General features: G+C 41.8%; 1 protein-coding gene across 1 annotated transcript in view; it reads right to left on the reverse strand.

Moving 5' to 3' along the window:
• Window positions 1-1,931: 1,931 nt before the first annotated feature.
• ABCD2 (ATP binding cassette subfamily D member 2) overlaps window positions 1,932-25,818 on the reverse strand; it is a 39,049-nt gene continuing 15,162 nt past the window's right edge. Inside the window, exons 7-10 of the mRNA XM_021539108.2 lie at window positions 15,348-15,493; window positions 8,698-8,782; window positions 7,858-7,983; window positions 1,932-6,283 (exon numbers count right to left, since the gene is read on the reverse strand). Coding sequence (XP_021394783.1) covers window positions 6,073-6,283; window positions 7,858-7,983; window positions 8,698-8,782; window positions 15,348-15,493 — 568 coding nt within the window. The 3' untranslated portion in view covers window positions 1,932-6,072. The remainder of the gene's footprint in view (window positions 6,284-7,857; window positions 7,984-8,697; window positions 8,783-15,347; window positions 15,494-25,818) is intronic.

Below are 25,818 nucleotides of genomic sequence, written 5' to 3' on the forward strand. Positions count from 1 at the left end.
AAGAGCGAGCTGGGAGCTGAAGAAGGGGACAGGAGAGGCCCTCTGGGCAAAGGGCCTTCCTGGCACGGCCAGGGCACCTTCGGGGTGCCGCGGCTGGCTTTGCGTTGGGCGACCTCCCTGTAAGCAGGGCTGGGTCTTTGCTGACGTTGGCCTTTTGCCGTTGCGCTCCTTTGGCTGCCCGGAGAGAGGGGCAACCCTGTAAGGAGGGTGAGAGCCCCTGTCTCTGCACCTGAGGGGGGAAACGGAGCTCTCCCGATCCCCAGCCCAGCCGCCTTCCCTGTCAGCAGGGCCGGGCCTTTTGCCCGGCCCCAGCAGCTTTCTGCCAGCTGCTGGCCCCTGGCCAGCGTGACCCCCTGTACTCGGGGTGCGTCACCGCCCTCGTCCCCGTGCCCCTCGCCGAGCGCCTCAGCGCCTCGAGGCTCCTGTGCCCCGCCCGCCTGCGGCTGCAGGGGCAGGTCGGATGCTTTCCTCTCCCGCTCGACGGTAGGGATGGCTCCCTAGAGCAGGTTGCCCGCACAGAACTTGCTCCCTCTTCTGGGACTGCCTTGCCCTCCCTCCTTCCCTCCCCGGCCTTCCCCTCAGCTGGTGTGAGTGAGCAAGTGCGTTTGTCCCCCTTTAGCCCCCCTTTAGCAATAGAGCAGAGTAGCCTAGACTTCCCAGGAGGGAAAGAGGAGCTCTGTGCGGTCACAGGGGAGGTCCCTACACAGGCACGGGTGGAGAACGCGTCCGGCCTTGCCCCTGCGGCCTGAGGAGGGCACGGAGCAGCTTAGCGGTAGCGTGGGCACCGTGACCCGCCTGTAGCCTGGGCCTGGGTGTGTGCCTACGCTGGCGGTCCTGCTGGTGACCTGCCAGGGTGCCGGCCCTGTACTCGGGGCACGTGTCACGACCTTTGTCCCCAGCGGCAGCCCCAGGTCCCTGTAAGCAGGGCTGGGGAGTCTGCTTTAGGAGTCTTGCTGTTGTCTCTCTTCTGTGAATACCTAACCCTTGGGCAGAGGCTCAGGACTATGACACTTCACATCAAACCCAAGACACCAGTCCTGCTGATCAGGAAGCAGGAATGCTCTCCAAGGAGTGGACACCAAAGCATTTCTTGTCAAAAAACGTGAAACTGAACTGCAACCTCAGCTTTCAGCTCACCTTCTCCACTAACATACTTTGATGCATCAGCCCCAGCCTGATCCTACAGCCCACCCAGAGACACCCAAAAATAAATTTCTCATTGCTCATGTCCTGGACTTCAGTCTCTGACAGTGCTCTCTGAGTGGGTGCAGTGGCTGCAAGGGAGGTATGGGGTACTGGATTCCTGTCATCCGTAAGAATCTAGTTCTCAAGTGATCCACTGGCTCTCCAACTGCATAATCCAGGTCCTGTACCACACACTACCTCACCACACCCTGCTACACAGCTGGAAAGGGGCTGGACACAAGCCAGCTCTGTGTCAAGGCTGCTGAGGAGACAACCATTGCCCTCACACTCCCCCTAAGAAAAAACTCGCTCCTCTGCTAGGCCATGGTGAGCTCTTGTTGATTGTTTGTGGCACTGATGCTCTGTGCATAGCTGTGTCTTACAAAGACCCTAACTACAACCTTGGGAGTGATGCTGCCGAGGCACCCGATGCTGCACTGCTGACACCGTCCTCTGGCCCACTGCTTGGTGTAGAAACCCCAGCAAGGGGTGGCAGCTCTTGTCACCTTCCTGTCATCAATCAGGTACACACCAAAGTGGATGGCACAAAAAATGAGAAACCTCACAGCAGCCTTTGACGCCAGCCTGACCTGGGAATGAAAGACTTGTTTTAACTTGAAAATGCACAGCATCCACCCCAAGCCTTCCTCCTCCATCACAGAAACAAGGGTTGGGAAAGGACTCCCAGAGCACATGCAGGCAGGTCCTGACTGCTTTGTGAATGACTCATAAGGAACACTGTAAACTGGAAGTAAATGCAACATGTTTTATTTGAGGTTGGAATAAATTACAACTGTAAAGCATATTTTATTGCTTTATAAATTGTCTGCTCTTAAAAGGTATTAATATCAAACAGAAACAAAACAAAGACACATTTGATTAACAGTTCAGTTCTCCTAAGCTTCATGAACAGCTCAGTAGGGGGATTTCTTTATATGATTGGCTCAGAAATTTGACTTTGACATGCATTATCACCATTCATAAGTTTGAGTGGACTGCAGATGTGTTAATTTGCTTTAATATATAATTTTCTCCATAATATCCCATTTAATACCCAGTCCTTCATTCCCTATAAATACAAATCCCACTGCTTTTGAAAAATTATTTTGAAACATACATGGGGTTTTCTGTCCCTGCAGAAGGAGGACTTGCAAGTCCAAACCAGGAATGAGTCTGACCCCAAAACTAAGTAAAAAAACTTGTCACAGGTTAAAATAGTGAAATCCCATGCACAAAATTTGTGTCCTTTCATTCTGAAGATTCTTGCAAAAACACTCTGCATTCTCTGAACACACTGATGTGGAGAACGCGTATTTTTGTTGTACAGATAATACCTGCCTGAGGCAGGTATGAATTTTGGTCATCACCTGTGCTCTTCTAGGTGCAAACAGACCCAGGCAATCCAGTCTGCCCTGAGCCTGGGGGGGTGAGAGGGTGCTCACAGGGCTGGGTGTGCTCAGCTCTGGGCAGTGCCCAGCCCTGAATGCACAGACACTGTGACAGGGTCTGGCTAGCTCCAGATAGGTATGAAAGGCAGAAAGGAGGCAAAAAAGTCACTTCCTCAGCCTCCTGGGGAGCCACAGCTCCTCAACACCAAAAAGGGAATGAACATTCATAAGCAGCTGTCATTGCACCATAAAAAAAAAAAACTTCTGCCAAAGTATCCCATCCCACTCTGACCCTCTTGCACAGCCAGGGCCATGTGCTCCCCATGCCCTAGCTCCAGAACACTGCCTCCATGAGCCATTCCTGAGCAGGGAGCATGCACCTCTGCTAGGCTGGGCCCAAAGCAGCACAAAATGAGCTGGACTATGACCTGTCAAACTCTTCAAAAACAAAAACTAAGACTCCAGTCTCAACGAGCCCTTGAATCAACACAGAAAGTTGGCAGAAAATAACTCCAGAGCAGCTTCTCTTCCTGCCACAAAACTAACTTGAAATATAATGAGCCACTAGTAGAGAAATTCCTTCTAAAACCACCTAGGTATCACTCAGGAAGCTCTTGTTTAGAGAAATGTTTCTTCTCATAGCAGCCTCAAATGTTCTTGCTATGCCTACATGAACACAAATAGCTGAGTGAGATGCTAGGGTATTTTACACTACACAGCTGAATGGGAATGGTTGTCTATTACTGGATCCAAGAAATAAATGTTGAACTTCAAAGAAAATACTATTAGATTGATCCAGGTCTGATTGCAGTTTTCATCAAAATTTCACAACATAAAAATTTGTAACGTCAAAATTTCAGTAACATAAATTTTGTATGTTTTATGCATAATCTCATTAAAAAAAAACAAACAGCAAACAAATTTTCTCCTATTAAACATGGTTTCTTTAGAAGAGATTTGTTTTGTGCCATAAGGGATATCCAGCTTTGATCTCTGTAAGGCATACAACAGATTTCAGGTGCTGCCCATAATGGCTCCCAGCAAGTCAAAGAACAGGGGCAGAGCTTTGGTGGGATATCTGGAGCTGTGCTAAACTGGGCCAATTCTTCAGCACCTTTCAGTATCCCACTCATTCAGGGAGTGGATAACCCTGGTTTAGTTCCCAGCCACATGCTAAAGTGCTTAATGGAGAGGTGGGAAACAGCAATGCCCCTTCCTCCACCTCACGTCCTGGCTTGGGAAAGGCTTGTGGAAAGGTGGCTTTGAGGCTGCCTTGTGCTAGCAGGATGCACTGCAGCTGGGACAAGGGTATGCACATGGTGTGCCCTCATTCATCTCATCTTACAGAAACATCAGAAACCTGCAAGCTTTTACACTCATCAGTCATCTCGTTTATGTTCACTGAGAACAGATTCTTGGCTGACTTCTTCTTTTCCTTAGTAGTTATGAATTTTGCTTTGAAGATGAGAAAGGGGAAAGCTCACCTTCAGGGAGAGGGACAAGCACAGACATTTGCAAATTAAAATGCATACACATCAGCCACCCCAGCAGTGACCTCCATCTGTGCTTTACGACACATTTTATTATCTTGAACCTTAATTTTTCAGCCCTTTCAAAGGTTCCTAGGAGCATTCCTTTCTATATCAGTGAGATGTCTCTGGGGGCTCTACAGAAAAAAAACTAATGAAAGGAACCAACTGTTGTTACCAGGGTAAATTACAGGGTTACATTCAAGCTGCAGACACTGGAGGGAGCAGACTTGCTCCATTTTCTGGTGCTAATGCTATACCAAGCAGCAAGCTGAGCACACTGAGAAGGAATATGGGCTAGTGGTTAGTGCACTGGACTGGGATTTGGCAGATGGAGGTAATTCACCTTCTTCTTTTTCTTGAAGCAATCAGAAAAAAAGAAATACTAACATTAAGGTGCTCAAACATTTCCAGCTCAGCAAATGCCCCTAATATATTTCCCCTCTCCAAACAGCTCTTATTAGTTTATGTGCTGTCTCACTCAGACTAAGAACAGACAGAAATCTTCTAAGGAATCACACAATTATAGGGGAAAAAAAAACAAACAAACAACAAACTTCAGGATTGCTACATCTTGGCTAAGGCTCATTTGCCCATCTGCAAAGCTTCTTTCCCCTCCTGATCTTCACTCCTGAGCTGCCCTTTTGCCATGCACTTGGAGTCAGAGAGAACAGGACCTCCTAAATACATTCACATCTTTATTTCTAATTTCCCAGCTTTTGCATTCAGCAGGACACTCAGGCCAGCACTGTCTCAGGCAGTTCTGTTAAAGCAGCTTCTGACTGATTGGGGACCTGAACTGAAAAGCTGATGGGACAATCAGTGAGTGCATGTGAAAGCAAGGTTGTTAACCAGTGTATTTGCTCACAGGGAGGGCAATGTTCAGCCACTCCACCAAAAATATGGCAGATGTATTCATTAGTGGTTACCAAATGCTCTAATTTTTCACAGACCTTTATAAGTGCTGAGCATTTCATTTGGCAGGACAGCCATGCCTGAGAATTCAGCATATTGTTAGAAACTGCCACTTCCTTCTCCTACAGTCCTTCCCACCACAAAGTGTCTCATGGAACAAACAAGTGTCTATACTGTGATTATGCCAATGGAGGAACTGGGTCAGACATGGATGCCAGCTGGATTGCACCCATAAAGAAGATGAATTATTTAGTCAAGCCAAAACAAAGTCACTTGATGCCAGGCCCAGTGCTCCACCCATACCACCAGAGGTTACCGAGTAAGGGACATAAATAATCCCCCAAAGGAACTGATGTATCACGAAGAGCAAAGAGCCTCTGAAGCTATATGTAATGGCATAAAGCATATTACATGTTTAGCTCTATCCCTGTTTCTCTGTAATGAGGGCAGTGGGTTGCTCTGACAGTTGTCTTCTGGTCAGCCTATTACATTATTTCCTATAGAAATGCAGGTAAAGGCATGTATATTATTCAGTAGTAGAAAAGAAGTCTTGTTTTACATGGGCTGAGAGAATGTTTCTTATACCCAAATGAGATTTTTGCATACATCTGCATACTCACCCAGATACTGCCCCTGCTGTGCTCCATGCCTGAGTGTCTTGCCCGGTTGCTCTGCATAGCAGGCATGTCATACGCACACAGTGACCCAGTACAAGAGCACATTCTGCTGGCCAAGGCTCAGGCAAAAATTCACCTATAAAACCTAAGTGTGTTGGTCGTTTCTTGCAGTGAATTGGGCTTTCACTAGGAATTAACATAAGCTTTAATGACTAATCTTATACTCTGTGCACTTGCTTATTTTCTTTTCACAGTTCAACCATTTTCCTCCATAATACTAAAACACTCAAGTCTTACATAGCATTCAGAGCATTATTTTCTGCTGGCTGTGTTTTGCTATGCTCTAAGCCTCTGTCACAATGCATGCAAAGGATAATGGCTGAATTTGTAATGCTTTTAACTAAAAAAATACTTTTAAAAACATAAACCATAAATTATTTATTCTTCTTTGTCCATTGTTTTAAGCACTGAATCTTCTCCCAGGATTTTACACAGTTCATTCAGTCTCTGCTGCATTTTAGGAATTCCTGCAAGCTGGGATTCCAGTCTCTGTTTTTCCTCACTCAATGACAAACGGATAGCGGTGTCCAACTGCTCGAAACGCCAGCCACCTTGTCCATCAAACTGCAGCAAGTGAGTGTGGTACTTCCTGCAGCAGAAATTAAAACATTAGTAATGGCTCACGGAAGAGATGGTTCCTTCTTGCATGCAAATTTGGATGTATGTGTCTCTTTTCAAAGGTGCCTCTCAGGAATTTGAGCTGTCCAGTTCTGGATCATTGGGTAACACTTTTGTTTCAATGACTTGTCATCCCAGGACACTCTTTCATATGGGCTTTAGGGATTTCAAAGCCAGGACTGCCCCAGGCCAACAGTGGAATTCAGCGGGTGCCAGCTGGAAGCAGCAGCACTGGTGTGGGCTCCCAGCCAGGGCAGTCATTGCCTCTGCAGCCCACATGGCCAGGCTCTGAGCCCCTCACCTGCAGGGATGCTGGCAGGTGTAGGCAGCAGGGCCATGGAAGGTCCACTCATCATCTGCTGCCCCTGGCCAAGATGGTGGCCCCCTCTTAATGCCTCCTTCTTAGAAACATTGTGGCTACAGATCCCTTCACTACAACTTTATCAGATGCCTTTTTCCCCAGGAGCTATAACAGCAGCATAAGACAAGGTTCATTTCTCCCTCAGGAATTCTAATCCCATTTTTTTCATTTACCATAGATGTCTTATCTCCTAGCAGCAAATACAGTGAGGCAGGAATGATGCACCTGATCCTACAGATAAAACTCAAGTTTGTTCAAATTACACCTCAGTTTGCTCCCCTGTGTCTTATAAGGTTGGCTAAAGGTAACTTTATTCCTAAAACATGGTTCAGTTTGCAAGGGGCCAAAATAAAAAAGTCTGTATAGGAGTAACAAATCTTTCAGTGAGTATCAGGGTGCATGCATTGAAAATATTCAAAGGTGTACATGTGGACTTTGTCAAGACCTGACAAAACATTTTTCAGGAGGTGCCAGAGGAAGAGCATAGAGTTCCCTCAGAGCTGCTGGTATGACTAGATAATTTATCACTATAAATTATAGAAGGTAAAATGCATCATAAAACACTGACTGTAAATCTCATCCAGGGAATGTGGGAGTTTTAATAAACTCAGTGGCTTATGACATGGGACTGAAAAGACTAATATTCATCCCTTTTTGCATATTATCCTTTTTGATACCAAATGCTTAACCCATCCTTCTATTTTTCTCCCACCAAACTCCCAAGAAATCAAGAAGCTAAATGCTGTAGATAGAGAGCACAACTGTTTAAAAAACAGATATAGTATTCCTGTGGAAGAAATATAGTTTAACCACTTGTCATGTTTCCCATCTTCTCCCTGCATTGGTACACTCCCCCAGGACACCTCATGTATCTTGTCACCTTTACAGAATAATCTGATGATACATGTTTTGGCTGTGGCATAGAGTAATTAATTACTTTTTAGACTTCTGCATATTAATAACTGAAACACATTAAAAAATAAGAAGGATGAATAAATACCTTTCAAAGAATGAAAAAAATCCATGCTAAATTAATTTACATCACTACTGTTGTAGACAACTTATCTTAGAAACTACAGTAGATATTGACTAAACAACTGCCCCAGTACAAAGAACAAAAGCCAATCCACTGCTTGTCAGAGAGCTAAAAGCAAGGACCATGACAAAGCCCTGGATATACTTACCAAAGGGAAGGTCTGTGTGTTATGGAAAGCAGGGATATCCCAGCAGCTTTTGCAGCTTGGAATATCTTTCCTTCGACATCAATGCTTACAGCGCTCGTACATTCATCCAGCAATGCATATTTCGGCCTTTTAAAAGCACATAAAGAACATTACTCTTCTAGGTTTTGGACAATACTCCCATGTACAAGGTCTAATTGAAAGAACAACAGGAAGTAGAGAGCTATTTCTGCCAGACAGATGTCTCTTATTTACAGCTGGAAGCTGGCTAGAAACAACATGAAGTTTCCATGCATTATTCAGGTGAAAAGATAACTTCCAGGAAAAATTAAGTTTATTTCCTGTCCCATTTGAGTACACAGTGATCTAACTTCTATGTCCTAGTCTGACCTAGTATTATTTTGTACTCATCAAGTTATGCAGTAGCTAAAGCCAACTTGAAGCTTCCTATCCACTGCTATGTAAGGACTAGGCTGCCTTTATGTGCTCGCAGTCTCCAAAATCAAAAGGTTTAGGAGCTTCACTTTCAAACTCCAAGAGCTTCTTGCAACCCACTTCCATCACACTTTGGCAACATTTGTAGGAGGGAAGATGCTTGTAGCTGAGATGTCAAAGAAATAAATATCTGAAAAAGGTAATGCTATGTTGCCAAAAGCAAAGCTTAAGAAGCATTATCCAAACCAGAGCTTGAATGAATAAACAAGATTTATGCAGTTCCTATGCTAGACAGTGTTGAATATTGTGTGCAGATTATAGTCTACTACTGCTCAAACTATAACAGCAAATCTGCAAAGCTCTTTCTCATTTTCAAATGCTTCTTAAGGAATGAACCCTAACACTTACTTGTGGTAAAACATCCGGGCCATGCCCATCCTTTGTTTTTCTCCTCCTGATAAGACATCTTTCCAATCCATGATAGCATCCCAGCCTTTAAAAAAAAAAAAATGCAAACAAAATGAGTCAGGACAATATAAGTTTATGAAGGAAATGCAGCTTCACTTGCAACACCTCTGCAATCTGTAACCAGAATCATAAAGAGCATTTCAAATGCAGAAGAGACATCTCAAGCTACTGAATCACATCTTCTGAAATACCCCAATGCCTATCCACTGGCAATCAACTGGAAAAATGTCCCTTATATCACAACAATTTTGAAGTGGAATTTAGACTTTTTGGTCATATATATATTGTCAAAAAACTTTACTTACCATCTCTTTGAAAAAACCTCTTTGACCTGTATATAACTAGTAATTTTATTGTCATATTTCTTTCATGGAACAATTCTCTATTTTTTCTTGAAAGGTATGAGTGGAAATTTAAAAGCAAAGTAAAATAAATCAAGTATAAAAAATAAAGAGCAGAGTCAGGCAAAGAAAATGGTCAGCAAACCCAACCAAAACACAACTGCAGACAAAGGGATGTATCTGTGAGCACAGACAGACAGCAAAACTGCAATCAGACAGGAGAGTCTTCTATAAAAATTTCCTACTACCTTGTATTTAAAAATAACCCACAACTATGCTATAACATGGGGCATCCTTATTTAATATTCTGCATGGTCTCTAACAGATTTATTTCTTTATCACTTTCAGGTACATGCAACAGGAGCATGAGGCATTTCATCTGTGATCTTACAGCAGACTGGTGTTCTGTGAGTACTTGAGCATGATTAATTCCTCCTACTGAAAAAAATAAAGTAACAAATTACCTTACTGAAAATAAGTTTTTAGTCAAACAATCCAGATGGATAGAGTAGCAAAATAGATGAGTTTTCAAAAAGAACAGTGTGGATGTAGCAAAAAATCTGGTAAGCCATTTTTCTCAACAGATCATCTAATCATGAGACAAGCAGCTGAAGCAGGGCTGAGAGGAATTGAACATTTTTTTCAGATCAGCCCCAGAAATACTGAAACTAAAAAGTTAGTAACACAGTCAAAAACCCTTTTCTGTCATTGCCAAACTTAAAATAAATATTTTCCAGAAAAGACTATAAATAAGATAAAGCAAGGAGGGTGGGCTGTGTTATTTCTGATACCTGAACAAATATGAGAAGTGGGGCTTGTGAAGGTGCAGGAGGCTTGGTACTGTTCTGCTGTGCTTGGTGCTATACCAGGGCTTAGGACAGGTATACAGGGCTCAGGACAGGACTGAATAAATATCAGTGAAACATCTGATGGGGGGCTGCAAGACCAAAACCAGTAATTGATAATGACAAAGACTAAATTTCAAGATTATGCTCTACATAAAATTAGAAAATGTAATGATTTTTAAATCAATATTTATAAAGTTAGATTTAAAAAACAGGCATATGCAAGAAATACATCACCTTTAGTGATCCTATAGTTGTTCCCTATTTTCCTTCCATTCTTGTTTAAGGATGCCAGTGGGTACCCTCCCAGGAGCATACAGAGTGCTTTCTATGAGCAGGCTCCCAACAAAGATGGAGCTGTGTAGTGATTAACTGAATCAACATTTGGATATACTCTGGTAAAGGGAACAGATAAACACACAGGCTGCTATTGCTGAACAGTCCCAGTGCTGGGACCTCACAGAGAGCTGGAGTGCTCTTCCACCAACACCTTGAGCTTCCAAAAAGCACTGTAGAACACCTGGAGCACTCCCTTTTGGCAAAGGGTTCTAGCAAGGGATGGGAATGGTTCTTCACAAAAGCCATAGAAACAACTATTCTTCTGAAGACAACACTCAAGGTGCTGCTTATGTTCTGTTACTTTTAAGCTGAGAATACAGATGAGCTTCAGGATCTGTATCTGAGCTAGGGTGTGGGTAGGTGTTGCATGTGTGCACATGTGCGTGGGGGAGCAGCGCCTGTGTTCATACAGTTTCTTCCTGATCAGCTGGTTTATAAAGGGTTATTAAACGACAAAAAAGGAATGAAATTCAAAAAGAAGCATCCTCTTGTCAGCAAAATAATTCTATTTCCTCTAAAGGTGTAAGACTTAACCTTTGTTTGCCAGGATACAATGGTCATCTCTGTGGTTACTTCAATTTACTTTCTAACTGAGTATGATACGTGCACCTTGTCTCTTCCTGCCTAGCACCCTCCCTGAACTCTCCTGTTTTCCACTTGGAATGCCTCAAACAGCAGATAAGAAAGTGTGCAATTTTATATTATCCCTTAAAAAACTATTTTCTGATGTCTAAATAATTTTGCCTGAACACTTAGGCATTGTAACTCACACTAAACTGCTTCCCCCCTGTCTGTTAAAAATAGTGCACCTACTTGTCTCTTGTTTCTTCCTGAGGATGTGATATGATAGGTCAGTGAAGGTACTTAAATGTTATGGAAATATCAGCCAAGTCAGTGGCTTAGGCCACCCATAACTACATGCACTTCAGAAATGAAGAAATGAAATAGCTCACCCATGAATGCAGCACAGATCTCTCAGTAAGTGCAAGCACAATCCTCACTTTCAGAGTCCAAATTCCTTGCCCACCTTCTTGTTATGGCTTTTGCAGCCAGTAAGACAAAGAGTATGTTTTATGTGCTGGGGTAACAGCAGCAGAAATACATACAGCTGCCAGCAAAAACTAGTGATAGCCTCAGGATAGCTGCATTTCATTTTCTTGCACAGCTTCTTTTATAATTCCTTTAATCTCAGTTTTCTGAAGGAAAATGCAAACTGTATTTGGCAAAACCCAAATGGGTTACTCCTGGAATCCATAGCCCTCTGCATCCTACGTCCTTGTGAATCCTTGCATTTTCACGAGCATTCAGCTGCCATGAAAAGATAAGCTTGAAAGTTCCTTTTTCTGATCTACATTCCAATGCACCTTATCAGACATGGACTGAAGGACAGAAGAAAGGCTGACACAGCAGTTCACAGCCAGAGAGTTCACCCCTGCCGAGCTTTTGGGCAGGGAAGACTCTTTCACAGTGTATGTAAAGAGAGCCCAGTGCTGCGCAGGATGAATATGCAAGGACAACCCGGAGCTGAGCAAGGAACAAAGAGACCATGGATTGCATGAGGCCCAGCTCAGCTGCAGGGATTTGTGTCTCCGGATTTCAAAGCCACTGGAAAAGCTGGCAGAGCTCTCAGGAGTTCCTGCTGGTACCAGTAACAAAAGCAAATTCAGGGCTAAAGCAATCGGGTGAAATAATCTCAGGGAGAGGAAACGGGCTTGTCCGTCTGTTTATACATGGCCTAGCACAAAGGCTCCCTGGACAACACCCAAAGATATGACAAATGCGCAAAATAATGAGGAATAATTATAATCTGGGGTGCTGAGAAACCATAAACAGGTTGAACTTGTTCAGTAATGTCGTCAGCCCCAATCGGACAGGCCCAGTCACGCGCGCACGGCACAGCTCCACAGCCTCATGGCTCCTCTGGTGTGACAGGCTGTCAGCAGCCTAGGGCTGCATCTCCACTGACACTTGTTAAATATACACTGATTTTCAAAGCACGTCAGAAGGAACTACTTTATGTGTATGTATTGCATATCTCCATGCTTTTAGCCCCCATTTCTGGACATGCTTTTTCATCACACATGGTGCATACAACCTTCTTTTTGTATAAAATTATGGCTCTGGCAGAGCTAACAACTTTAGAGGTGTTGATGGGAGCACCTTACAGGTAATAAAAAGGCAAGTAACAAAACAGCATTCGTCTAATATCCAGGTGGTGAGAAAAACATTATTGTGGGCTTCAGTGGAAAGGGAGCTCTACCTCCAGCAGCAAGGGGGGCTACTGCCAACAGTCACTGCACTGGGTTCTTTGAGGGCTTGGGCTCAGGAGCATCCAGAACAGTGGTGCCAGGGAGGGGATTGTTGTTTTGGTGGATTTGATGTATTCTGTTGATACCAACTGAAAAATGTTTCATGGGGGTAGCAGAGAAGCTAAATGTCAAATTGGGCTATTTATTTTACTAATTTACAACTGGGTCAAACCTTAATACCAGAAAAAGAGAGGAATTTCTGTCATTGGCAGCAACAGAAACAGCATCAGATGTAATACTTGGAATGCGGCAATCCTTGTACTGTTGCAATGTGGAAGTAACTCAGCTAAAAACAGTAACATCATTCTAGAACAAACAATTTGAGCCAAAGTTGTGCACCTCTGGCTTCATCTGGCTTTTTCATAACTGCCCACAAGGAGCACAACACAAAACTGCAAAGTATCAGATTATACAGATGTGACATTTGTGATCAGTTAAAGCACAAGAGATTTATATGGGATTTTTCATTATTTCAGAAAGAAAAACTTTTCATTTTCAATAAAAATATTTTTAGTTTAAAATATTATTTTAAATAAAAGAATAAAAACTGGAATTAAAAAATACTAAGCTATACATAAATTAAAAATTTCAACTGTTCACTTTCAGCAAGTATTTCTGTCTTGTTGCTTCAAAAAACTGCAGAACATGAGTCTTTATCCCAGACCAGGGCAGCTTTAAAAAATATCTAAGCATTTGAAATCCATGTAATATGTCAAATCATATGTCACAGATTTCCTCTCTGCTCCTACCTTGGCACTTGTCTCCTGTAAATGCCCAAGAAGAAAAGGGAACAAGTAAGTATATTATGGTCCTAAAAACTTCCTGGTATGTGGTAATCTCTCTCCCTGTTTTCCAGCTTTGCCCTCTTCTGTCGCTTTAGATTACAATGCACCTAAGACACATTTTTGCCCAACATATGTTTGTGCAAACTTCTGCAAAGGATGCCCTTATCCTGAGCTTCAAATAGCACCAGTGAACATTCACAGTGTCCTACAGCCTTTACAATAAATTGTGTGTGTTGTGCATGTGCAGTCAGGCAGAAGAACAGGGTCAGCAATAAGTACTCTCTTTGGCACAGAAAGCAGCATAAGACTGATCCAAATCTGGGGTTTCAGTGACTGTAGCCACGGCATCTTGGACATGAGCACAGTGACTGCCCCATCAGCAGTTACACACTCCAGCTTCAGGGTCAGAAACCACAACCACGTGCACTCAGAGACTGCTGGGGTGGTGGCTTTGGCTGCCAAGAGTCACGTGTTGTGCCATCCAACCACAAGTACCAGCACACCATAAATGCACACCCTCTGCAGTGACTTCTTGCCACTGACAATTTAACTGCTCCTCCTTTTCCAGCTGCCTATTCCAACATTCCTGCTTGTTCTTCTGCAATCTGAGCACCTCACTTAGCGAAGTTAGTGACTCAGGAATACTAACAGGAATAGCTGTAGTGTTAGTGTAGGAAGGAAAGGCCTCCTCTGCAATTGTTCTAGTCACTGAGCTTAGCTCTGCCTTCTTTTTCTTGTGTTATAGGATCAGATTTTAATAGCATGAATCAGAATAATGGCAGATTCTTATTCTCTATTGCAACAGTCATTATTACATTCTTAATAAAGAAGCATTAACCCATGGTGGAGAAGTATCTTTAGGTATACAATTGCTATGGTAAATGATTACTGCTTCCCACTCTAAAATGTGCAGAAAAGACTCTAAAGTATCTACACATACTTTAGAAAAAAAGACAGCTTCTGCCTTTTTACAGAACAGCAGGCTGCCATCCAGGAATGGGAATTTAGACATTGTCTTGGGATTTCCAGTGGCTGAGGTACTACTCCGTGTTGTCAGAACAATCCTGAGACTCACCAAGCACACACAAGGCAAAGTACCTGATCAAAACCAGCACTGACAGCTGGCAGAGAAAGGCAGGGTACATTCAGCACACCTCCTTAAGGGGTCTGAAGATCCTTTTTCTTCTCTCTAAAGGTTACCAACTTTGTCCTATGTCTGTTTTAAAAGCATAATGATGTGAAGGAAATTGAAACTAGAGATTAATATCTGACAGCAACCAAAAGATAAAAAAAATTGCTGTGCTTGGGGGGAAAAAAAAACAACATTAAATGCTCCAGTGCCTTAGATACAAAAGAAGCCTTTAGCATCTTGATATTTATATAGTATGTGTATATGTGTGTGTGTATATATATATATATATATATACACACACACTGTCCCCAACTCTGAGAACACATGGCAACTGGAACAGCAAGCAGTAGATGGCAACATTCTACTGCCAGCCAGTGTTGCGTGGTTATTTTTAACTTGCTCACTCTGGTGGGGTGGCCTCACACACTCCTTTTTACAGCACATAGCTCTGCTGATCCCACAGCTAGGGAGGTGAAAGCAGATCTGACTCCCTTCATTCACATGCTTTCAAGTTGATGTAGTCAGTGATATTACAATGTTTTAAGACAGTTTTTATGAAAATCAAGGAAGGTAACTGATCCCACAATACCAGGAAAAGACTGGCCATCACAAGATAGTGAGGATCTTCAGTTTGGGCATAGATTTACCGGGGAGGGGAGGAGCACACAGCTCTTCTCCCTCTGTTAGCATCAGGAGCAACAACCATTGTCTGTGCAGCTCCCACAGCCGCAAAGGTCTGAATCCAGTTTTGCTGGTTCAGTTAGTAAAGGTCAGTCACACTAAGACACACATGCAAGGAATGGATTTTGTCAAGTTTTTTAAAAAAATATGCAATTTACCTCCTTCTCTTTGAACTATGTGGTAGAGATGAACCATATGCAGAATAGACTCCAGATCTTGATCTTGGTAGCCTTTCTCATGCATGTCTTCCACTGAGTCTGGATAGATGACTTGATCTCGTAGTGTTCCAATGGACATGTAGGGCCTGGGGGACAATACAAGTAAACTGGTAATCTGAGGATGGCTTCAGGTGAGCACATCTTGCTGATGTTCTAAGAACAGAGTCTAAAGCTTTAAAACACTATGTTGCTAAAACTGAATTTATCCAGTGGATGCATTGTGAGTAAACGTTTTTCTAAACTTAACTTAGGGACAATTAATTTGTCCCTAAGGGACAATTTAACTTACCTTAGGGACAATGTACCTTTGTTGATGACATGGTAACAACAAGGGTAGGTAGCATGGAAACACAATGACACATTAGGCAGCAAAAATATCCACTTTATAACCTATTTTGAATGCTTTCCCTTTGAATCAGCAGAGTTATCCTGTATCCAAGGTTTGGTACTCTTAAGAGATTTAGAAATTTATTTAAATGCACATATATTAAAATCAAGTTGTAACAAAAACATCGCAGCTCAAACTGGTAAAAAACTCCATGGTGCAGCAGGAGACACACAAGTCAGACAGGGGAGCACTGAAAACCTCTGCACTGAAACCCTTCTTTCTCTATTATTCTGGAGTGCAGAATTTGGATTGGGCATAACTTAGCTGCCAGTGTACCACTTCTGAATTGCAAAGTAGCACACAATAAAGAAGCTGGTCACCTTAAACCTCCCAGCACCAGCCTCCCTTTGCCAAGTACTAGGCTGTGCTTGTATGTGAAGCAGCTTCTTAATCACCATTATTTTCAGACCGGGTAATAACCATATATCTTACTCAAACAAACTGTCTCCTATTTGAAGCCAGAGTCCCAATTCATGGCTGGGGAATGGCTATGGCAAATTGCCACAATATCATGAGCTGTGCCCAGCCTCTGGTACAGCCCAGGAACCAAAAATCCTCCTAGTCTCAAAAGAAAGAAAACTGAAAGAATAGTTTCACAGCTCTCTAAAAGATATCAAGCCATTCAGGTTAAGACAGCAAAAGCAACCTAAGACACATCTACTTAACAATTTCCTTTGCTAGTCTATTGATTTATTGTGAAGGACAAATATTCATCCTGTCTCACAGACACTGCTGATAGGTCTTGGAAACTGGAAACACCTCAGGCACAGTCTGTGGGATTTTGAGTTTGGAGGGGAAAGTCAGAGCCAAAGAACAGTCAGGCTCCAGATTCTGTCCTGCTTTCTGCGCCAAGTGCTCCACAACTCCCTCTGGGTTCATCTGCTAAAACAATACTAGTCTTATTAAAGCTGTAGTGCCAGGGATTATGATAGAGAGGAGCAGTTAAAACTGGGCCAGCAATGAGGAGGCTTCCAGGCAGTTTGCTCTTACCACCAAGAACTGCCTCCAACAACTTCACAGTGTGTTAAAAAGCAGTCGGTTTTCTTCCCTAAAATGCTCTGGACCCACATGGTAGGAAGGTCTCAGCCATGCAGAGGCTTTGCCTGACAGAGATGTGTAATACCTCAGCAGATTTCTTCCCTTCCCTTGGAGGTGTCTGCAGAAGGGTGGATCTATCCATTGTTATTCTGAGAGTCCCTAAAATACACCACAGAATAATGTGAAGGAACTCGCAGCGCAACAATTGAAGAATTACAGAATTCAAGCTGCCATATAAACTAAAATTCTCATGCAAGCTGGCATCAGCTGCATTGGTTTTAGTGCTGCAAACATCCATGGTGAACTGCCTGTACCCGCCTGTGGTTAAACTACTTTCACCACCAAATGGGTGAGGATGGGAAGGGCAGGGGTTCTGAACTCTTTGCAAATATTTGGTCATCTCTGCATTGTGGCAAGCACCCAGGTGGAGCAAAACCAGAACCACAAGTCAAATACAAGCACTGCTTGCTCCTCTTTGCTCATTGTTCTACTCTCTGCTTATTGTGACAATAGCACTGTTCTGGGCTGCTGCACCAACTGCAGTGAACCACTCACATTAATTGTCATATTGCAAAATCTCAACTCTAAACATTAAGTAACTTCATAAAATTATGAGCTATTACACATCCACAATGCTCTCCATCTAAAATCCCAAAGGGCTTGACTTCTTGCATGTGTAGAAATCACTGCACTTGCTCCAGACTGCTGCCACCTCCGGGACAGAACAACAACTCCACCTGGGCTCAGAAAGGTTTAAATCAGCGAGTAAGGCTGTGTAATTTAGGTGAAGCTGCAGTTAAGGGCAAGGAGGACAAAGTACCTATCATATAATTTGCCTGGGGTTTAATACCTTACTCTTGTGAAGTATGATCCCATAATGACTAGCAGCTCTGAGATTTAACCTATGGCAAACCAGGAAAAGCGATGCTCAAACGCACTGTGCCAGGACACTTGGTGCCACGCTGTTTCCTGAGTCACCAGCACTGCTTCCTGGCACAGATGCATTTTCCTTCTGGCCTTGCAGCTAAACACACCGGTACTACCAAGCACGCCTCTCCCCCCTTAGTTTGTAAAAATTACAGAAAAGCCCAGCTTGCAGTGGAGCAACAAATCCCATCAATTACTAACTAGCAGAAAATAAGAATGGCTTACAAAGAAACTACTGTTAAGAGGCAGGAATCATGTGTCCAAAGAGAGAGTTACTGGAAAGAGCTTAATTATATTCTATACCAGTATATAATAGTATGTATCTATATATAAAGTATATACAGTCAGAGTCCTCAACTAGAAGGAGGGAGACTTTAGTACCAGTCTTTTTTTTCCCAATGCTCTCGAAGATAAAATCCAGTAACTATCATAACCCTTCAATAGCATTGTAGAAACATTTAAAGGAGGTTCTAATCTTATTTAAGTGCCTGCTTTCAGGAGAGATACATGGGTTTAACATTTAGCTCTCCGTTTGCCACCTAAGCTGCAGGAAGTGGCAGAAGATGAGACATACATTTACACAAAGAGATTCCTATAGGTTAACTCTAGGTGGCTCCCTTTACCTACTACATAGATATTATGGACCATTTTCCAAAGGCCTGAACATCTAGGGCATCCCCCCCATATTTGAATTTTCTATAATCTTGCTTATAAAGATCATAATTTTACAAGCTGCTATATTTTGTCTGAAATCACCTCAACAAAATTCCAGTTACTGCAATGCTTCTGGTTTAGATTAATAGTAAAAATTCCAGTTTTCACCAGCAGCAAATATTGATCATCAGTGATCAACAAGAAACAAAAGCCTCCAGTAATTAAAGTAACTGAATTCTTAATTCTTCAATTACATTAATAAAACTTAAACAAAAAAAAGATGGCACCATTACTGCAAATTTGAGAAAATAAAAGGTCTTGAATGAACATGAATTAAGTTCTTTTTAAATAGTGTTGTATCCACTGCTCTTGACCAGAAGGTGCTATCATCAATGAGTTAAAAAATAACAAATAATACTTATGAAAATTTAAAAACCACAACAGGCTGTTTGTTTATCACACTGTGTCTAGTTCAAGGGATTTTAGGGCCAGCTAAAGTTTCAGTAACTGTTCTAAATATATAAATAATTGATCTGTCTCTAAACTACCCTACCCTGAACTTTGCTCTCTCCTCATACAGAAGTGGCCACAAACATCCTCTAAATATTTCAGATAGATCAGTTACCTATTGGAAAATCCTACAGAGTGCTAAAGACCATAATGCCAAGGAATATAGTTAACAGGAAATGAAATGCACAGTATGAAAATCTGAATTCTCAATGCATATAATTAGAATCTGACATAAAAGGCTGAAAAAAAATCACATTAATCACTCTGTGGATTTTTTTCTTTCCTTGCAGCAAAGCTGTGCACATTTCTACAAGAAAACAATCTAGGAGAAAAGTGCTATTTATACTCAGGTATCATCTCATCTCATGATTTTTTTACTATTACTTAGATCATAGACAGAATATTACTAGAACTAGTCAGACAGTAAAAAGTGTTTAAGGTGAGCAATTCACATAATTATTCAGTTCAATCTTTTTGTCTCTTGTGATAGGCAGAGAAAACACAAAAACACATGTATAATTAAAATCAAAACATAACAATTCAAAATTTTAGCAGCTAAGGCATTCTGAAATAATTATACCACCTACAACAAATCAATCAAATGAAGAGAAAATACGTCCTTTTCTTAAACTACAGGACCGATGATAAAAGGATTATCTGGATGGATGATCATGAAGATCAATGAACTGAAGAACAATGAGCTGTTCTGGACAAGGTTCTAGCCTGCCAGTCCCACCAGGCCTACTCCAGCCTAAGAGGTGTTTCTGAGTTTTATCACAGCAGTGTAACACAATGAGCAAGGCAGTCTCCCTCTTCTAGAATGATCCCAAATTATTCACAGTTTTGTAGATGAGAAGTGACACCTCATTTCACAGGGAAGAGGAATTGTAGACAGCAAAGCCTCTAGAGCAAAGGCTGGTTTTGCTCTGGGTCTCTACAGTACTTAGTTGCCCATGGCATAACTTTTTCCATGCACTGTGATATGAATACACAAGTATTCATAGAGCAATAGTGTGTCTGCAGTCAAACACCTGCTAACAAATGAGAAGCCACACACTGCACTGACTTCCTTGTCTTATCTGCTGTGAAACACTGCATTACACAGGACAGAACAAGACAGAACAGAGACACACCATGTATATGGATGCATGGAACATGTATTATAGACATTTTATAAGAAATTTTGGTATGTGACATGGCTCTTCAAGGGAGCTGTAGTAATCTCAGAAACTGAGATTGACAGGGTATAATTAATGCAAGATATAAGGCAAGTAACCAAGCCTGGAAAAGTTTTCCCTCTTGGAAAAGCCACACTCCCATCTAAGCTATGTAGGTGCACACATGATGAACTGAAAAAAAAATCCCACCTGCTACATTCTACCATGAGACCATGACATAAGTAATGACTAAAGAAGAATGAAGTGAAAACCTGGTCTTGTGGGGACTAATGTGCATTGTCAGCAGAAAAGACTCATCTCACCTAGAAGTCACTCATGTAAGTCTGAGTTAATTACCCCTGGCCCTCTTTGTAGTCTATGGTGTTCTCCAGTGAACTGGTCCTAGGACCTAGGCCAAGCAGCTGCAGTGACCCCAGCTGAAGACTGTTGTGCATTACAGAACTGGTGATCTGTGGAAAAGTTGCCTTGAGTGGCCACGGGCCTGTGCTGTACTTTGCTGCACTGTGCTGGGCTGTGCTGTACATCCAGCTTGGCCTGTGCTGCACTGCACCTATCTCCTGGCTGCAGGATAAACTTTGTCAGCTGATCTTCACAGAGGAGCCTGCAAGCAGCTCCCACCTGACACCAGCAATAACACCGCTGGCTTGTCCTTGTCTTTATCTTGAAGTGAAGCAGCATGCTCTCATGGTAACATCCTTTGGTCTGACAGTAAAAGCAACAAATGGCATTGTTTACTCCTAAGAAAATCCTACCAGAGTGCTCAAGAACCTTAGCACAGTGCCAAAGAACCTTAGCACAGATGGGCCCAAGCACAGCATATGCTGTGCTGTAACTAGATGTCTGTCTGATGCTGCACAGTGCTGGGTTCCTGGCATGGATGAATCTTGATGGGATTCAAGTACCACAGAACTGGTGAAGGGACTGGAGCATCTCTCCTATGATGAAAGAGACTTGGGAGTGTTTAGCCTGGAGAAGTCTCAAGGGGATCTTATCAACTTATATAAATACCTGAAGGAGGGTGGAGAGGACAGAGCTGGGCTTTTCTTGCTGGTGTCAAGTGACAGGATCAGAGCTAATGGGCACAAACTGAAACAGGAGATGCCAAATGAGCATCTAGAAACAATTTTTCACTGTGAGGGTGATCAAGCACCCAGAGAGGCTGGGGAGTCTCCATCCTTGGAGATATTCAAAAGCTATTTGGACATGGTCTTGGGCAAACAGGTTTAGCCTGCAGGCAGTTAAACACAGAACTTCAGAAATGTGACAGAGTGAGCAGACCATGGAGAAGCTGGGAGAAGGCTGAATGACCTTGGAGTCCTGGAGTTTTGGATCCCAAGACACAGGGTCAGGAAAATGGCAAAGCCTAAAGGGCATGGCAAGAATTACTACCTTCACTTCAAGAAGGAGGTGTTGGCTATGTCTACTACCTGGATTTTTAAATGCATAGGGCACCATAATGGAGTTTCTGATTGAAAACTATAGTAAGAAGGAGGAGAAAGGACTTATTCTCAGGGAAGTTGATACCAGTTGTTATTAGAGCCTTCAGGTGTTCTTCCCTTACAAAAGCCAGCATCCTTTTAGTCTTTTCATATCAAGCTTTTTATGTCAGGCAGATTTCATAGTTTATGTTTCCCAGTGCTTCCCATTGTTAGGTAACCAAATTGATTCTCATTACTTGATATGCATATAGCATTTGAAACGTGCTTTATGAAGCTCCTACGTAAAATATTATTGAAATAATAAACAGTTGCCATTCTGTTCATCTGTCACAGATCCTTTATAGCACAGTTTCAGGGCAGGTGCATTAAGCTGGAGGTAACTGCTCAAGCTGGACAGAGTAATGGGAGCTTAGTGCAGAAACTAGATCATGTAAATGCAACCACCATATTACTCCCTAACATGCAACTTTGTCTATACCACTGCTAAGCTACACCAAATCCTCAGTTAACCTCTAGGTGAATTTGTTCCCCTGGTACTACTATCAAAACTACATTTTGAATTTGTTCCCCTGGCACTACTAACAAAACTAAATTACTATCCACAAAAGAAGTTAAATGTTCAAGGCCAGGCTGGACAGGCCTTTGCACGATCTGGTCCAGTGAAAGGTGTCCCTGCCCATGGCAGGGGGTTGGAATGGTCTTAAAGGTCCCTTTTAATCCAAGGCATGCTATGATTCTGTGAACTGCTTGTATCAGCAAAATGAAACAAGCACAGATTAAACAGACTGTCATTGTTTTGCAGGATAGATCCTATAAACACCAGCCATGTATTCAGTTCTTACTGAATGGCTTCTTATTAATGGCTTTGTAATTACAAAATGTTTGTCAAGCTTAATCTGACTATGTACTTAAAAAAAGTTCAAAGCTTATTTTTCTTAGCTTTTGAATGAAGTTTCATAAACAGTCTGGTACATAGATGACTGGAGTAGAAGTTGAGTATATATGAACATGTCTCAATTCCTCACCTACATTTGGTCCTCTTGGTATCTCCCATAGCCACAGTTTGCTCCAGATATGCCCCAGTCTGAAGGCACTGAGGGACCAAAACCCTGGAGAATGCTGAAGTCCTTCACAAAGATCAGTTTAGCAGTAGCCCTTAAATGTTGGATTTATGTAAATATATTTTAAACCTAAGGCAAGCCCCAGTGCAGCAGTTGACTATACTTCAGTCTGGAATTTATGCAACACTTTCCTTAATAATAGAAAATACCTAAAAACTGTGCTTTAATCAGCTGAGTCTTGTGTCTGGACGGTAGAGAAGACATCTGGCATGGCTTGTGGGGGAGTAACAGCTAATCCACAAAACCATTTTCCACCTCTGACTATCAGGGTTGGTGAATTTTGTACAAAGTGTCCTACCAAGAGGTACTGCCATTACTTGTGAGCAGTCAGCACACAGACTTAATAATAAACATTTAAACTTTACAGCTCTGAGTGAGCCTTCAGTGGAAATGGAGAGGTTTCATAGAGATCCTGGCAGGCAAAGGTTCCACCAACCTAGAGGGCAGCAAGGCAAGAACTTTTCTGTTCTAGATGAGGCAAGATGGAACTTTCATCAATCAGGAAGGATAAGTGCAAGAATTTCTATAGGAATGACAAAAAGATGAAATGGAAGAAGCTGTGCCCTGGACAAGGAGAGAGCCTGACAGCCCTCTCAGATGCCAGACTGCAGTTTCTAACAGCAGAACTCAGGTAAACTGTCTGGAACTGATTAATCTTAAAAGAGGAAAAATAAGATACAAAGTAGCAGGCAATCTTTAAACCATGTCTATAGCAAAATAGTATGCAAACTATTGCATACAGTATGAAGTGTGTTGTGTTATGTTTTTTGTTAATGCTTATCTATCAGAGACCTTTTTCTCTTTTGTCAGATAAGTGGTGAACTTTGGAAATAAACACATGGAAAAGGACCATCACGAACTTGATAATAGCAAGTCCACAGACAGATCCAGTGTGCCAGGGAGCAGGTATCTGTACAGTATGGTATTAACTAATGGCAAAGTATCGAAGGAACAAGTCAGTGTGGTGATGCACTGTCAGCAAAATGCTGAAGGGCAATTGCAACCACTGGTGCAGTGTTGGCATCTGCAGAGTACAGCTTAACTCCACCTGACTCAACTAAAACAATCATAGTTAAAGACAGAACAGTATTAGCTGAAAACAAAATACAACACAGGACAGAGACATCTGAGCCAAGCTAAACGAGATGAGGCAACAGAACACGCAGAGGTGCATTTGCACAGCACTTTGTTCAGTCTACTTCTCCAGCAGACCACACACTAACAAGAAAGTAGTCTGATACAGAAGAACCACATAGATACTCCATTTGCACAAATATATGTATGTCATAGAGCACATCTGAAAGGGAAACACAGCAATTTGTCAATATTAAATTGTTTACACAATCAAGAACTGTTTCAGGATGAGAGTGGCCACTAATAACTACTTCGTGCTTAAAACAACATTTTAGTTGCACTATAATCTTCAAATTTTCACGTGCTTATAATGTAAAATTTACTTTTATTTAATCACTTTGTTATTTACATCACTTAGAACTGAAACATTCTTGCTTCATTCATCCACATGATGAATATCCTTGGACTACCTGAGGCAAATCACATCAGACATTTGGATTACTCAACAGAGGTAAGGAGAGGAAAAATACCTCTGTGGCTGATGCAATTTTGTTTTGTATCCAAAGATATTTTTAGAATATAGAAAGAAAAATACCAAATAGGAAAATACTTGTAAACAAACCCTAAATAAAATACCAGAAATAGAGCAGATGTATCCAATACCAAACAGCTCAGGAGGGCCAGATAAATCTTTAAACTGTTCTATTCTAGACTGCCCTAGCATTATTAAGAAGGCAGCAAGACATAGGTATATAAATTTTAAATGAAAGAACAAACAACATTTGATACTAGTTTATCTTCGGTTGCCACCCTTGTAGCATTTGATAACCCTGGTGTTGAAAGAAAGAAATGTTAGAGATCTACTTGAATGAGCAATAGCAAGGGAGAGAGAATACAGGATTGGACCATTGCTGTGACTGCTGAGAAAGTGGGTAGGTCTTCTACTAGAATGGCACACAGAATAACAAATAAACCATGCATGCTACTGAAAAATGACACCTCTCACAAAAAAACCCAAATTACAGTAAAAGCAAGCTGGAGAGAAAGAGCAGTGACAGTGGATGAGGAGAAAGAATTACAGTGTATTACTCCAGGCTCTATGGGAATCACTCCTCAAGAAAGAGAAAATGCTGATGGACATTTTAGATATGTGCTGTGCTAGGAAGACTCAAGAGTCATGATCAAAAGTTATGGAACTAACAGAGACTGCAGGAGGCATTTCTCCATGCAAATTAGACAATATGACACAGCAGACAGAAAATTATTAAACATTTATATCAATAACTCAGTGGTAATTAGAGATTTATTCAATTTAGGGTGCAGAGATATTGAGGAATATTCCTGTGCTGTTGTCAATGTAACCTGCAGGTATGTAGGTGTGCAAATTTGCTGGCACTTATATCAAACTAAGGAAATGAGAGCCAACACGTGTAGAATCTGTTTCCTTACAAGTGAAAGAGATTTTTTAAAAACATTTAATAAAGTATTTTGCCCCAAATTCCTGAATAAACATCTTGAGTGAATCAGAAAAATGACAATTGCCAGCAATAAATTATACAGATATTTGAAAAAATCATAAAGCAGTGTTCTTTGCTAGCTTCACCTAATGCAAGGAAAATCTACTGATCAATTCAGCATATTCCATTCATCTTAATATCTTGTACTTTTTAAACAAGGCTACAAACTGTTATCATGAATACTTCTTTTGCCCATGAGAAGAAATGAACTACAGGAGGCAAAGATTCAGTGTTCGACTTTGCTTTTGCAAAACAACATAGTCAGAGGTCTCTAAGGAGATATTCTAGAAACAGTTGCATAAGAGTATATACTGAGAGTCCAACAGCATGTCAGAGTACAAAGAAAGCACAACAAAGAAAGCTTCCATTAGTTAAATGAGCACATACTATTAAAAAGGCAATCTGCAGTTACTGTTGGATAGGATTGTGTCTTGCATTGTGAAAATTAAGTTTTGGTTACTTTGATACTTAAGAATCAAACGACTCTCACTTGTTTCAATCCTTTGTTTTAAAAGAAATCAGATTTGAGATATACTAGGTCCACTTCAAATTTCTTTCAGACTCC

The sequence above is a fragment of the Lonchura striata genome, chromosome 5 (assembly GCF_046129695.1).
Source record: "Lonchura striata isolate bLonStr1 chromosome 5, bLonStr1.mat, whole genome shotgun sequence".
In the NCBI taxonomy this organism is placed as follows: Eukaryota; Metazoa; Chordata; class Aves; order Passeriformes; family Estrildidae; genus Lonchura; species Lonchura striata.